The sequence below is a fragment of the Penaeus vannamei genome, chromosome 9 (assembly GCF_042767895.1).
Source record: "Penaeus vannamei isolate JL-2024 chromosome 9, ASM4276789v1, whole genome shotgun sequence".
Classification (NCBI taxonomy): Eukaryota; Metazoa; Arthropoda; class Malacostraca; order Decapoda; family Penaeidae; genus Penaeus; species Penaeus vannamei.
In genome coordinates, this window is record NC_091557.1 from 14,206,885 (window position 1) to 14,221,218 (window position 14,334).

At 38.7% G+C, this 14,334-nt stretch overlaps 1 protein-coding gene across 2 annotated transcripts in view; it reads left to right on the forward strand.

Annotated features, from left to right (window-relative positions):
• Positions 1–9,983, forward strand: part of Cdk12 (Cyclin-dependent kinase 12) — a 23,339-nt gene extending 13,356 nt beyond the window's left edge. For both annotated transcript variants that reach the window (XM_027370447.2, XM_070125356.1), the window contains exons 2-11: positions 64–1,770; positions 3,892–4,499; positions 4,805–5,050; positions 5,176–5,342; positions 5,521–5,717; positions 5,836–6,037; positions 6,438–6,709; positions 7,173–7,695; positions 8,498–8,651; positions 8,793–9,983. In XM_027370447.2, the coding sequence (XP_027226248.1) occupies positions 176–1,770; positions 3,892–4,499; positions 4,805–5,050; positions 5,176–5,342; positions 5,521–5,717; positions 5,836–6,037; positions 6,438–6,709; positions 7,173–7,695; positions 8,498–8,651; positions 8,793–8,983 (4,155 nt within the window). In that variant the 5' untranslated portion in view covers positions 64–175 and the 3' untranslated portion in view covers positions 8,984–9,983. The remainder of the gene's footprint in view (positions 1–63; positions 1,771–3,891; positions 4,500–4,804; positions 5,051–5,175; positions 5,343–5,520; positions 5,718–5,835; positions 6,038–6,437; positions 6,710–7,172; positions 7,696–8,497; positions 8,652–8,792) is intronic.
• The last annotated feature ends 4,351 nt before the right edge of the window (positions 9,984–14,334 follow it).

Sequence of the window (14,334 nt, forward strand, 5' to 3'; positions counted from 1 at the left end):
ATATGATGTTTTGTTGGTTAGTCATGTAAACCTGTCATAATTATGTATGTGTTTGTTTTGCAGGTGTTGGTTACTAGTAATGCAGTTGTAAGGTTATGGTGGTGGTGCTGGAGGTCGGTTGTGGTGAAACCATGGGCTTGTATTTGTGTGGCGCTGGGTGCCAGTGACCAGGGACATGCCGAGCATCCATGAGACTATTGAGTCTGATGAGAGCTTCTCTTCTCTCTCTGACGCTGAACAAGAAGAAGGCCAGGACCATGACCAACAGCCAAGCCACAGCACTGCCACTGTCTCTCCAACAGTGAGGAGGCCGAAGAATCATCATCGAGAAAAAGATAAAGAAGAAGCGCAACAGGGAGGATCTCGGGGATCCCCCCGAGACTCCAGTAATCCCCGGGAGCCTCGGGCTCTTGTTGAATATTCTGACGTAAGTTCAGAAGAATTCTCAGAGCCAGAGGCTGGTGAGATCACAGATAGTCCTAGTCAGAGCCCTGTAATAAGCCCTCGGTACAGTCGCCAGCGTCCTCGATCACCAGCACGTTCGGCAAGACCCAGTCCCCGTCACAGCCCTGCCCCAGCTACCTACGGTACCAGCCTAAGCCGAAGTCCATCCTACGCTCCCAGATCAACTCCTCCAAGACCCCCTCGCGAGCCACTACATAGTGACGGGGAAGTTGGAGCATCTCCTACGTCTTCACATCATACGCCCCTAAGCTCCAGACCTCTGGTACCATATCCAGTGGTCATGTCCCCTGACCGTCGTACTTTAGATACTCGTGGGGAGTACTATCGCTCTAGGGATCCTTATCATCATGCACGCACACCATCTGAGTCAGAAAGAGACCATTCACGTATTCGTAAGAAGGAACACAAAAAAGAAAAGAAGAGAAAACATGAAAAGAAGCGTAAAAGATCTGAGAGATCTCATAGTCCAGTTTTGCACAAGAAAAAGAAAAAGAAAAGTAAACACAAATCTCGTAGTGGAAGCCCAGAATTTGAAGAAGAAGGTGTAGGTGATGGTAGTGTTAGTTCCGAAGATGACATGTCAGAACCAATTGTAGTTAAATGTGTTCCTAGAGTTGCTCCTAGTCATGACCCTAGATCAGCAGGTGCACCATCTAGGCCAAGGAATCGTGGCGAGGAACCCAGTCCAGTTAGTTCTCATGATGATGAAGTTATACATACTCCACCACAACCTGTTCCTGAAACAAATCATAACCGCAGCAATGAGCTTCGGAGAACACCACCACATATTGCTCATCATAGATCTAGAGAGCGCACTCCTACTCATAGGTCTCCACACAGATCACCACATACGCCCAGCCCGCCTCGCCACCGTAGTGCTCGTCATGCTACTCCGCCTCCACCACCTCAGCCTCCATCTGCAAGCAAAAGTTATGACCGCTCTGGCCGAAGTCATCATGTAAGTCCCCGCAGACCTTCAACACCCCCACTTCCAAGTCAAAGGCGAGGTAATATGACTCCACCACCCAGAAACTCTCCAAGAAGGGCAGCTCCCCATCGAGGCCATACCCCACCTCCACCTTACAGCAGGAAGCGCTCCAGGTCTTGCAGCCCAGTTCAGTATGTTGAGACTCCACCTCACACGAGCAGCAGATATTATGGAGTTGCATCAAGCTCTCGCAAAGAGGAGAAAAAGAAAAAGAAAAAGGACAAAGACAGGGAGTATCATTCTCATGGAAGGAGAAGCAGAAGCAGGAGTCGCAGCCCAAGTAGAAGTCGCAGCAGAAGCCGTGGCCAGTCACCAAGGTAAATGTGGTTTATTTGTAGTTTTAACTGGTGAGTGAGAGTTTATGGTTGTGGATGTAGGTGTGGTGTGGGTATTGGTGTGTGTTGTGTCTGGTAGTCTGGGAGTTTGTTTGCATTGTGTGTTTATAATTTGTTTACAAATTTCTGTTTCTTCCCTTTTATTCTTTGTTACTTATTTACTTTTGAGTTACCATCCTTTGCTTGCTTTAAATCATCTTAACCACTTTACTTTTTTGTAACTGCTCTTTTTTGCTGATACTGTTTGGTCAAAATTATTTAATTTTGTTTTCTTTCTAGTTTGGCAGATGGTGTATGTGCAGTGCATGCTAATGTTGAGTGTATAAGCATATGCACTAAAACCTACCTTCTACTAATGTGGTTTTGGGTACTAAACTGTGCTAGATTAACAACTTCTTCACCAGGTGCACAAGTGGCTCTGTAATTGTGCATTCTTGAAAGATGTAACATATCTTCCTTTATTGTCAGTTAAAAGTAAGCTATTGTATGAATTGGTAGAAAAAGAAAATTTGTAAATACACTTCTCTTGATGGGTAGAAAATAGCTATGCTTGTAAAATTTAAAATGTAATTATAATTACATGATTAATCCATAGAAAAAATATGAATTACTTTTTCACAAAGGTACATTGTATTTTTTCTTGGTAAGCAACATAGCAGTTGAGTCATTTCATTTTAATATTTTAATAATTTCTTTCAGCATTTGAATTCTGTTAGTCATTTCTACCTCCATTTGTTTTCTTTTCTGCTGATGTTAATTTGTGTAAATATTTGTTAAGCTTCTGATTTGTTCCGATTACTATTTTAACTGCTATTATTACTGCTATCATTACCACTACTACTGCTACTACTACCTCTATTACTGCTACTACAAATATTATAATTGTTATTTTTTTCATAATTCTCTTGACTTCTCACATTGATATTTCATGATATTTTCTTTTGGATTTTATTTCTAATAATTTACTTACCATTTTGAAGAAAAAATGCTTCATGTTCATAAGTTACTATCATTTAATATGTATAAATTACATAATATTTAGTCATTCCAGTAAGCATTTTTAAAATGTTCACTAACCCATTGCCTCTGGATGATGTGTAGTTCACTTATGACTGACTTGCTTGTTGCTCTGGATAACATGTAGATCCTGTCATGGCAGATTTGGATGTGGCTATAGTGGACAGGTCATTCACATTATGTTACTGTGATGCGTGCATTACATTTTATGCTAGTTATGCGGTACCCTCATACCCATGTCACATGCCCAGGGGCATTGCCTGATGGAGAATGAGACATGTGATATATGTGTGTGTGTGTTTTTATGGAAGGGTTGATATTTAGCACGTGAATAATTTTCCTCCTATCTCTGTAAGATGTCATGCATCAAAAAGATTATGTTCTCTTGCTGTTGCTGTGAACCTTTAAGTAATATTCACTCTAGATTACATGTTCAGTCTTCTCTGCTCAGATTGTCATATACCAGTGTGACTTTTGAAGTATGACATACAAAAGGGAAGTACTGAAACCATGGTAGTTGCATCTTTGTATATGAATGCATACAATCTCTAATTTTGTAAGAATAAGGTATGTGTTAATTAAAGGAAATCCAGTTTTTATCCCTCAAAAGAAATAAAAAAAAAGAAGAAAAAGCATATTCCCTTTTTTACACAGAGATAAACAAACCTGATTTATTGAAATGAATGAATTTACGTATTCAGGCAGCTACAGGTTCAGTATAGTAACTAAAATGAATATCATGCATCTCAAAATATGCAAAAACACTAAAATCATGTTTTGGATACAAATGATACAAAATTAAGTTATATCGCTTTGTTGGTATGGTGTGATATACCATCTGTATCTGGAAGAGGCCCAGGTGTCAAGCGTAGCTAGCTGTATATATTTCTTTAAGCAGAGACAAAGCACACCCCAGATTCTCTTTGAGGCAATGGGTTGATATTTCATATGCATGTGACATTATTAGACTTCAGTTAATAGGAAACCACATGAAATTATTATTATTATTATTTTTCCTTCTCCCCCCTCCCCTTCTTCTCTTCTCTTCCCATCCCAACTCAACATTTGCTGTTGACAAAAATCTAGGCGAAGACGTTCAAGAAGTGGAAGTCGAAGTCCTGGCCGTAGACGTGGTGATAGGAGCCATAGACGATCATCCCCTGGACGTGGTGGTACACGACATACACCTCCACGTCGCACTCCACCCCGTGCTGCAGCTGATCGCCTTGCACATGAGAACAACATGAGTTCAACAAGCCTTTTTGCTGAATTAGTCAAGAGTAGGAAAAATAGAGAACGCATCAAGCAGTTAATGACTAAGGAAGGTGAAAAACCAGAGAAAGGAAAAGAAAATGTTGAACCAGAAGGCGGTGGTTCTGCCTCTGGACCAGATACCCCTGGACCCACAGCATCAGCAGCAAGTATTCCTAATGGTGCTGCTAAAAATGACACAAATGCAGCAGTGGACCAGGAAGAAATTTCAAATCCATCATCCCATTCAGAACAAGAAAGTGCCAGTAATTCTGTAATTAAAATAGACTTTAAAAAAGTGTCTGTGCCAACAAGTTTGACTAAGCTGCCAATGCCACCAGGGATCAATCTTGAAGACATTGATTCTCCAACTTCTCCAAGCACACCACCTGAGTCCAAGCCTGCAAGGCTGAGTATTACCAAGGACCTCCCAATGCCTCCAAGTAAGCCAAAAGTTCCTAAAGTAATTGTCCATGTGATACTCTAGTATAAATGTGATGGGTGAATATTATCATATATATTTCATATGTATGCAGTTTCAAAAAGGGTTTTGATTTACATCATTTGCTTGGGGAATAGTCAGAGACCCTACATGAGGCACATTTCATCATGATTGTATATTGTGATTGCTGGGATTAATTTTGTGCACCTAACCATGAGCCACACAACCACTCTAGTGCAGAGCTCCCAATCTCTTTTTTTTTTTACCAATTTATCAAGAAATTGCCATATCTTGATTCTTTTTCAGTGATAGAAGGAACCGAAGAATTGTCCCCAGATGATGACGCAATGAGTACTCCACCACTTGCAAGAAGTGGCCCTCCTAAACCTCGTCCTAATTTGGTCAGGCCAAAAATCCTGAATGCAAAGCGACAAGACCGTACCTGTCTTGAAGATTGGAGTGAAAGATGTGTTGAAGTCTTTGATATAATAGCCCAGATTGGAGAGGGTACCTATGGGCAAGTGTACAAGGCAAGGGCAAAGGATAAGAAAAGTAAGTATTGCAGATTTTCCTCAAAAGCAATATCAATACATAAACAAATCTACTTTTTAGAAGATATATCTAGTAGACCTATATAAGTTTCCTTGTTAGCATTAATTATTTGCTTTTATCACCAGATGATGAAATGGTTGCCTTGAAAAAGGTAAGATTAGAGAACGAGAAAGAAGGGTTCCCTATTACTGCTGTACGAGAAATCAAGATCTTGAAGCAGCTGAATCACAAGAATATTGTAAACTTAAAGGAAATTGTAACAGACAAGCAGGATGCTGTTGACTTCCGACATGTACGTTGTACTTCTGGTCTGGTGCATGTTCTGTTTGTGCCATAAACAGTATATTATGTTTTCTTGTCTTTACTTGGGAAATGTTTATCTTAGAAGGTTAGGAGTGCCTATGTGAAATAGAAAAGTAGATTAATGATTTTTGGCATTGTGATTTACTAAATTGGCTCATTTTTTACAGGACAAGGGTTCATTTTACTTGGTTTTTGAGTACATGGACCATGACTTGATGGGACTGTTGGAATCAGGCATGGTAGAGTTCACAGAACAGCACAATGCCTCAATTATGAAACAGCTTCTGAATGGTCTTAGCTATTGCCATAAGAAGAATTTTCTTCACAGGGACATTAAGTGTAGCAATATTCTTATGAACAACAAGTAAGTGCAACATTTTGGGTTTTTGTGTTCATTCCCATAATCAAAGGAGAATTGGTTCCTTAGTATATATGTTTGTTGTTTTTTAGGATGTTTATTTACTTGTTTACTTTTTTTCCAGAGGTCAGATCAAACTGGGAGATTTTGGTCTTGCAAGATTATTTAGTTCAAATAAGGAACGTCCATACACAAACAAGGTTATTACTTTGTGGTACCGCCCACCTGAGTTGCTTCTTGGAGAAGAACGTTATGGCCCAGCAATTGATGTGTGGTCCTGTGGATGTATCCTAGGAGAATTATTCCAAAAGAGACCACTCTTTCAGGTTGGCTTTGAAATTGCTCATACTATTATTTTTACTACAATTTTTTTGAAAAATGATAGTGTTCTTAACCCACTAACGACGGGTGTCCCACATATGAGACACCTGAAAAAAATAACATTGCCGGGTGTCTTGTCAGTGTGACACTGTATTGGGGCTCGTGCTCCGATACAGCAGTGGACCATGGCCAGTGTGGGCAGAGTCCATGCCAGCCCCGCGTGCTGTTTTTGTAGCCACCCGGAATCTTTTATTTTTGGCTTCAGAATATACCGGCGTTAATGGGTTAAGATATTATATTATATTATAGTGATCTTTTTTTCCTCTATTCATGAAATTGAAATAAAGAACTAGAGTTGCCTGATGTTTATAAGAAAGTTTATAACCTCTTTTTTTATACAACCAGGCTAGCACAGAAGCTATGCAACTAGATGTAATATCACGAGTTTGTGGAACACCATCACCTGCTGATTGGCCTGATATTGTTAAACTTCCTGGATGGGGCACAATGAAGCCTAAAAAAACCTACCGTAGAAGAATAGTGGATGACTTTAGAGACAAGATGCCCACACCAGCCTTGGATCTTTTAGACCAAATGCTGAAGCTAGACCCTTCCAAAAGGATCAGTGCTGAAAATGCCTTGAATGGAGCTTGGCTTAAAAGTGTTGATCCTGAGCTGTAAGTATCTTTTGTATTTGATTCTCCCTGTATTTGTTTATTGATAGGAATAATGCAAAAGCCCCCTTCCAAGTTCCAAATTAGTCTAATCAAGAGGTTTGTGTACTCGTGGCAAGTCTATCCATCACCCTGGCCTTTGGTCATTGTGGCAAGTTTGTGTCACCCAGACCTAGACCCAGATTTTTCCATGATGGAGCGGTTACGTCACCTAGATCATAGGGGTTAAGATATAAATGTGTAACATTACCATTTTATAATTAAGATTTATTGCAATATTTACTTAATGATGTTATCAATAGATTATCAAGATTAGGTATATAATGATATAAACGTTAGTTCTAATTAGCAGCATTAACTTTTGAGTTGTTGCAACACCACAAGTCATATATGGCTAATGGAACCTGGGCCTAAGATAAAATGAGATTTTCTTGATTATGAATAATTCTTGTAAATGATTTTACAGCATGGAACCACCACCGTTACCTAAGTACCAAGATTGCCATGAGTTATGGAGTAAGAGAAGAAGACGTCAGTTGAAGGAACAACAAGAAGCTGCATTAGGTGTTGGGCCACCAGGTCTTCCTGGAAAAGGGATGGGCATTGGAGTTGGTCCACCTGGTTATTCTGGGGTTCATAAGGATCAGCGCCCAATGTATAGAGGAGGCCCTGAAGATGGTAACCTTGATGGCAGACGATATGACTCCAATAGCGGAGAGGGCTACTTAAATAATAGTTTGCCTACCTCGCGTAGTAATTCTCCTGGACCCCCATCATTACATTATCAGAGCCAGGGGTCACATACACCACCTGGAACAGGGGCAGGAGATAGCCTGACTCCACCACAAGCAGGTCACCGTTATAATACTCCTCCAGTGACACATGATGAGGGTCATCCTCTTTACCGACCACTCTGCCAGATAGCTCACCTAATAAATACAAGACAAACTGTTGTATTTGGTCAGTTAGCAGCGCTAATGAGTGACCAAGTAAGTTGTGTATACAGTTATTTGTTTTACAAATGGCCTTATAATTATTATTATATCAAATATTTATTGAATAACTTAAAGCTTTTAGATTAACCCACTAACAACGGGTGTCCCACATATGAGACACCCGAAAAAATAAACATTGCCGGGCGTCCCGCCAGTGTGATGCTGTGTCGGGGTTCGTGCTCCGACACAGGAGCGGGCAGAGTCCGGGCCAGCCCAACATGCCGATTTTGTAGCCGCCCGAAATCTTTTATTTTCAGCTTCAAAATATACTGGTGTTAATGGGTTAAAATTTATTCTGACAAGACTGGCATATAGTATTATTTTCAGTTAGGTACTTACTCAATATAAAAAAAAATTGGAATGTAAAATATAAGTAATTATGAGACATATTTCAAATTCAGGACGATATATATTAACCCAATGAGACTGGAAGGGCATGCATGCATCCCATGTCAACCTTGATTTTAGTTCAGTTTGTTTACACATATATGCCTCCACAAGTACTCAAGCACCAATGTCAGTTACTGATCTCATCTGTTTATCATATTTTGTAAAGAAAAGTTTTTAATTTTAATATCTAAGAGTATTGTTGATAATGTTCAAATAATCAAATTAGTAATGACAAAAATATCACAAAGTGGGTATTGCTTTAGGTTTATTTGGCCTATTTATTAATAGAATTTAATATCCCAGTACAGATTATTGTTGGTAAAAATTATTAGAAATTACCAAAGGTAATAAACCATTAGTAAATTGTTTTGCAGCTAGTTGCCTTTAGCTTGACTTTTTCTTATAGCTGGATTTGGGCATTCGCCGCCTCCTTGAACGTCTAAATGCAGCAGTCCTATTAGCTGCCACAACGAGAGAGAGAAGACTACGAGGAGATAGTAACTCACTTGAAATAAAAGATGTGTCTTTAGAACCAAATGAGCCTATTATCACTCCTGCTGGTGAGTATTTGCTTGTTTAGGTTAAAAGTAGGATTTATAGGGGTTATTGTGTATTTTATGTTGTTGGCAAGTGAAGTGGATAATCATGTTTTTAGTTTAATTTGGGAGGACTTAACTAAAGAGCAACTTTTATTATTACAGGTATGTTTGGAGGAGATGGAGAAATGGGGCTTTTATCAGAGGGTGTTCGTGAGGCTTTGGTTCAGCTGATGGCACTTTTCAATATTCCTGTCTCTGGCTTGACTCCTGGACCTATGCCCCCACTTAGAGGTCAGACAGGTCCTCACCCTGACCACAGCCACAGATACAATAACTCAGGTCGTGTTACATGACCGTCTTCCCCCAAGTTTTAGGATGTCACTCAAGGCTCAGGTTTGGTAAATAATGAACTGATTAATAGATTGTTTATAGTAAAAATAAAATTTTAAGTGGAAAGTGAAATTTTAAGTTGATTTATGTCCATTACAAGGTATTTCATATGTATAGCTGATGTAAGATTGTTTATAGTAAATATGAAATTTTAAGTTGATTTATGTCCATTACCAAGTATTTCATATGTATAGCAGAAGATGTAAATGGATTAAAGATGGAACACCATAAAAAAAATAGGGATGACATTAATTGGTTGGTATATATTTGCTGTGAGGCATTGAAGCTTTACTGCACCCAACCAAGTACCCCTTCTCAATTCCTCTTCCCTTCTGCTTAATTGTGTTGTGCCACAACTACCTGAACAGCCATCACTGATACCCAAAGGAGTGATGGAGTTTGTAAAGTTGATAGCAAAAGACCTTGCTTTTATGGGCATTCAGGAAACATTTATGTGAAATTACTTATATGAGGATTGAGAAGGTTACAGAAGAATTGTTCCATTCTGAGCAAGGACAGCAGGTTAGTGGTGAGTGACATAACCTCTCCTATGCATTGGTTACAGTCACAGGAGATACTGTCATAACATTCCGTAAAGCCTTCAAGTTTCATTTGTGAAAAAATGACAATGACCAAATACTTCAACAGTTTATGAGTGAGCTTGAGTGGTGTTGACCTTTAGTGTCTTGTAGGACATCACTGCTGTCCTGGAACAAATGGTCTGATGCCAGGCAATGACACTTGTCAGGCTGTTCAATCTGTGATGTGTATTATAACTGTAAAAATAAATTATGCACCTCCTTTATTCTGCAGTTCCTCAGTTTTAGCTGTTTTGATCCTGAGGTGTGCAGGTTGTTACTGCAAGTTCTGTAGAATTACCAAGATTTTTTTGTCTATAGTCCATGGTGTACCATTGGTTTGTAATGGTAACTTTTGTATAAATAAAATGAATGTAAAATAAAAGTCTTTCAATAAACTTAGTAAAATTTTTCAAAATCAGACTGCAAGCTTCTGACATATTTATCATTGAATTGTAAATATCTTGTCTTTCTCATTTTGACCATTTCAGGATATTGTTATATTAAATTTGTAACTGTATCAGTGTTCCAAATACAAATACAAACTTGTTCTAGTGTCTTCTTGTCTTCAGAAAGGCACTGAATTGGTTTTGACTTGGTATTGTACCTAAAACTTCCAGTACTTTAAAACCTTTGTAATTGCTGTTAAAGTACATTATCATCCCATAGTGATGAGCTCATAAAGAAACTGTTAAATTTACATTCTACAAATAAGTAGATACTTAATTTGATGGATTACATTAACTTAATTACAAATTTGAAGAAACCAGCTGAAAACCTGTTAGTATCAAGCAAGTACATGAATGATATATTGAAAATATATACATTTATTTTCAAAGCTCTCAGCAGACTAATGTCATGCACAGGCTAATAGCTTGCCTCTTGAAAGGAAACTTGTTATGCAGTCTCTTAGGGAAATTTATGAAGAATAGCCTATGAAGGACTTCTAACCATCCCTTATTCTCATCCCCTCTAATCTCACTCAGTTGGTCTTAATGGTTAAAAAGCAAATGCTTTTAACTCCTTTACCTATCTTTAGCCTTTCAATATTACTCTAGTTATGTAACATCAAAGGTTATGTAACATGCCAAGAAGGCATAATGGCAAAAAGAGTAAAGAGGGGGGGGGGAGGGGAGGATTAGTGATTTATGATGAAATGTGCTATATGTCAGAAGTCATACAGCACTTTAGGATAGTATGGTATTGAAAAGGGTAAAGAGAGTAAATGAGGTAAGGCAAAAGGGGAAAGTGGGGTTAAGGGCAAGTAGATCAAATGGTGGATACAGGTCTTGTGAGAATGGAAACTGTATTGGGGGGGAAGGTTTGTAGGGGGAACGTGTAGGAAGAGGGAGATGTCTGCCGAGTGTAGGATGAAAGGGAGCAGAAAGATTGGGTGGTGGATGGAGGATAAGCATGATTTTTTTTATGGATCATGATTAGAATGTTTTTGATATTAAGAGTTTCATAAAAGGTAAGTGTAGGAGAGGATGTGGTATAAGATAAGGTTTAGATTTATTTAGATTATCTGATATGATGGGTAGAGCGAAGAGGAAGACTAGGCACCAGGGAAATGGTAGATGTTGGAGTATCTGGACTTAGAATGGTAATGGTTAATGGTTAAAAGCAAAATAAAAGTGCTAGACATTTAAGGTCATATAGCACTATAGGAAAGTATAGTAAAGGGTGGTGATGGGTGATAGTTGCAATGCATCAACTATCTAGAGTAATATTGAAAGGCTAAAGATAGGTAAAGGAGTTAATGAGTGAATGGGTTGTGGTGGTTTAGGTAAGGGAATTAGATCAAGTGAAGGATATATATGCGCCTGCGGAAGGATAACAGATTGTCAAAGCAGAAAGTAGATAATAGATGGATTATAAGAAGAAAGGATATGACAAAGGTTGGGCTATGAAAATGGAAACGGCAAATATTCCAGTGTAGGAGAGCTATTACTTAGTTGATCTACGAGCTGATCTATGAGTGATAACAATTACAGTGTGTTTGGATAATTTGAAGGGGAAGGAGCTAGGGGATGAGATAAGCAATTAGAGGGGGGGTAGTATCAAGAGTGGTGTCAGGTGGAGGATCTGGGGAAGGGCATAGTTGTGACATTAGGGATTGATGAGTGTATCCAGGAGGGAGTGAGAGGGATTAAGGGGATGGAGGGAGGGGTAATGCAGGTGCAGCTGGAGCTGAAGGGGATGGGTTGTGTTAGGAGGGTGTGGGGGGAATATGAGTAGCAAGAGGAGGCTGTGTTGGGAGGGAGTATTGGGAAGGGATGTAGGGGGAATACGAGTAGGAGGATGGTGGATATCGACAGTAGTTGGAGCTGAGGGGGTTGGGCTATGTTGGGAGGGAGTAGGAGGAAGGGTTTTAGGGGGAACATTAGTAGGAGGATGATGGATATCGGCAGTCATTTTGAGTGTGGAGGGAGGGGGGAGTTGTGGAATTTGATGGCAGAGTGTTCTCTTGGGTCATGTTTAGGAATTTTTGGATATCTGTAAGTGTTTCTAGAGGGGAGTTGGGTGGGGAGGACTGAGAAGCAGGTGAAACGGTGATAAATGTCCAAAGAATAGAGGAAGAGGGGAGTGAAGGAGAGGATGCAGTAGCTGAAGATGGGGTAGAGTGTTGAGATTGCCTGGTGTGAGAGGTAAAGTGAGGAGGGGTAGGCACCAGGGAAGTGGTAGAGATTAGAGTATTTAGACAGGAAAAGGATTTTGACTGAAGGAGAGAGGGAATAGAGGGAAGAGATACCAGGGGAGATGCTGAGATATCTTGTGAAGACAGGAGGGTTTCAGAGTGAAGGGCAGTTTTGGAATAGGTAGAGAGTTGTAGTTTTAATATGAAAACTGCTATCTCAGATTCAAGCTTGTAGGCAAAACAGCTCCTATAAAATACATTGTGGAAGCCACCGCAATTGACACAAATGCATGACAGAGCAAAGCAATTGGAACGGGTAGGCACATAGAGGGTAGTGGGCTGTGGAGCAACAGTGATTAGCTTGTGGTCAAAACGCCAACATTTCTAACAGTGGGGAAGGGGTCAATATGGTCAGACAGGATAGGATACTTCAATGTACAACTTCCTGGGAGGTCATGTCTCTGGCAGCTAATCTTTGCAATATTGGAGTAGGACTTATGTTGGCCTCTGGGAAGAAGTGTACCCCTGTACTGCCACTGCATCATAATGAGGCAACATGAAGGAATTATGTGAAACATCTGACTTTGACTCCCATTTTTTTTTCTCTCTCTCTGGAAATTTTAATATTCAGTTCTAAATATTTTAAAATATTTGTCTTGCAATGTACCACAACCAACAAATGCACAATTTTTCTTTTTATGAAGTTATACTTTAACTTTACTGTTAAGACACATAATGTATCCTGTATCATCCAAAATGTGATGCTAATTAATAGCATATTAATAACTTATAATCTTGGGTGACTGAAGAACCTACTCATAGCTGCATCTGTGTATAGTTATCATTTATGATATGTCTGCATTTTCTTTTCTTTGCTGCTGTAAGTGCAAACACAGCTACAGTCTACAAAATAAATTTAAAAAAATTCCCACATACCTGATCAGCAGAAATTCAATAGTTAGTACACCTGAGCTGACATATCAAGTGACAGTATCATCACTGTTCTGTGGCTTCCCTCAAATACATTGAGGTTTTCAATTTTCTCTATATACACAGAGCCTTTTGACAAAAAACCATATTACAAAATCAAGAAATTGCACATGGATATTTTTCAACTTTTCCATCTGCTCATTTATCTTGGAAGGCAGTCACTCTTGTCATATGCAAGTGAAAATTATTATTATAACATGGGTTGAAATGCCATCTTAATGTTAATGTCAAAGTCAGTAGAATACACATGAAGTTACAATACACATACACAAACTTGTGTGCATTTTGAAAATAAGTAAACACTAAAGTATAAAAAAAAAAAAAAAAAATCCATTTCACTTTTCTTGGTAATTATACCTACTCTATTCCCTTTTTACTTAAAAATAAAAGCAACTAAGTATATTTTTCAACTTATAAAATGTAAAAATTATTATCAACACTTGGTAACACTAGTACGTTGTTGGGGTACATTAGCCTATAATGTGACAAATATTTTATGATTTTGCAAAACAAATTAGGAATGAAAATGTCAAACATGCAAGTGAACTCAAACTTCTTTTTCTGAGCTCACAAAATAATGTCAGCCATCTTGTTTAACAATTGGCACTGGGAAGGTATGCATGCACTGTACATGTTTTATTTTGTTTACACAGATGGCTTCAGAACCAAGGAATCAAATTGCTAGGCTTTCCTGATCTTACTTATCTACCCCATTCCTTAATTTTTTGAAAAATTAAGTTTTTATTTTTATGATAAATAACTGTTTAAATAATAATAAGAATGAGAATATAATCATAACATTAGCAACAGAAATATATTTTTTTTCCCCTATAAACCTCACTGACTGGTGAACAGTGAACAATCCATATCAAATTGTTTGCACAAAAGTGCTCTAATATATAAAGTTTGGAAATGTGACAATGAATGGCCTTTACTCCTAATGCTAACAGGAATTTGTCAAAATGCACACAATTCAAAATAACCCAAAAATTCTTTGACAGGATTGCATTGCTATAATTTGTCAAAGTTCAGCATACAGCAAATTTAACCCCACCATAAATTGCTGTACCCTCTATCAGAATCCTGGGCTTTTCATTTGGATTGGAGC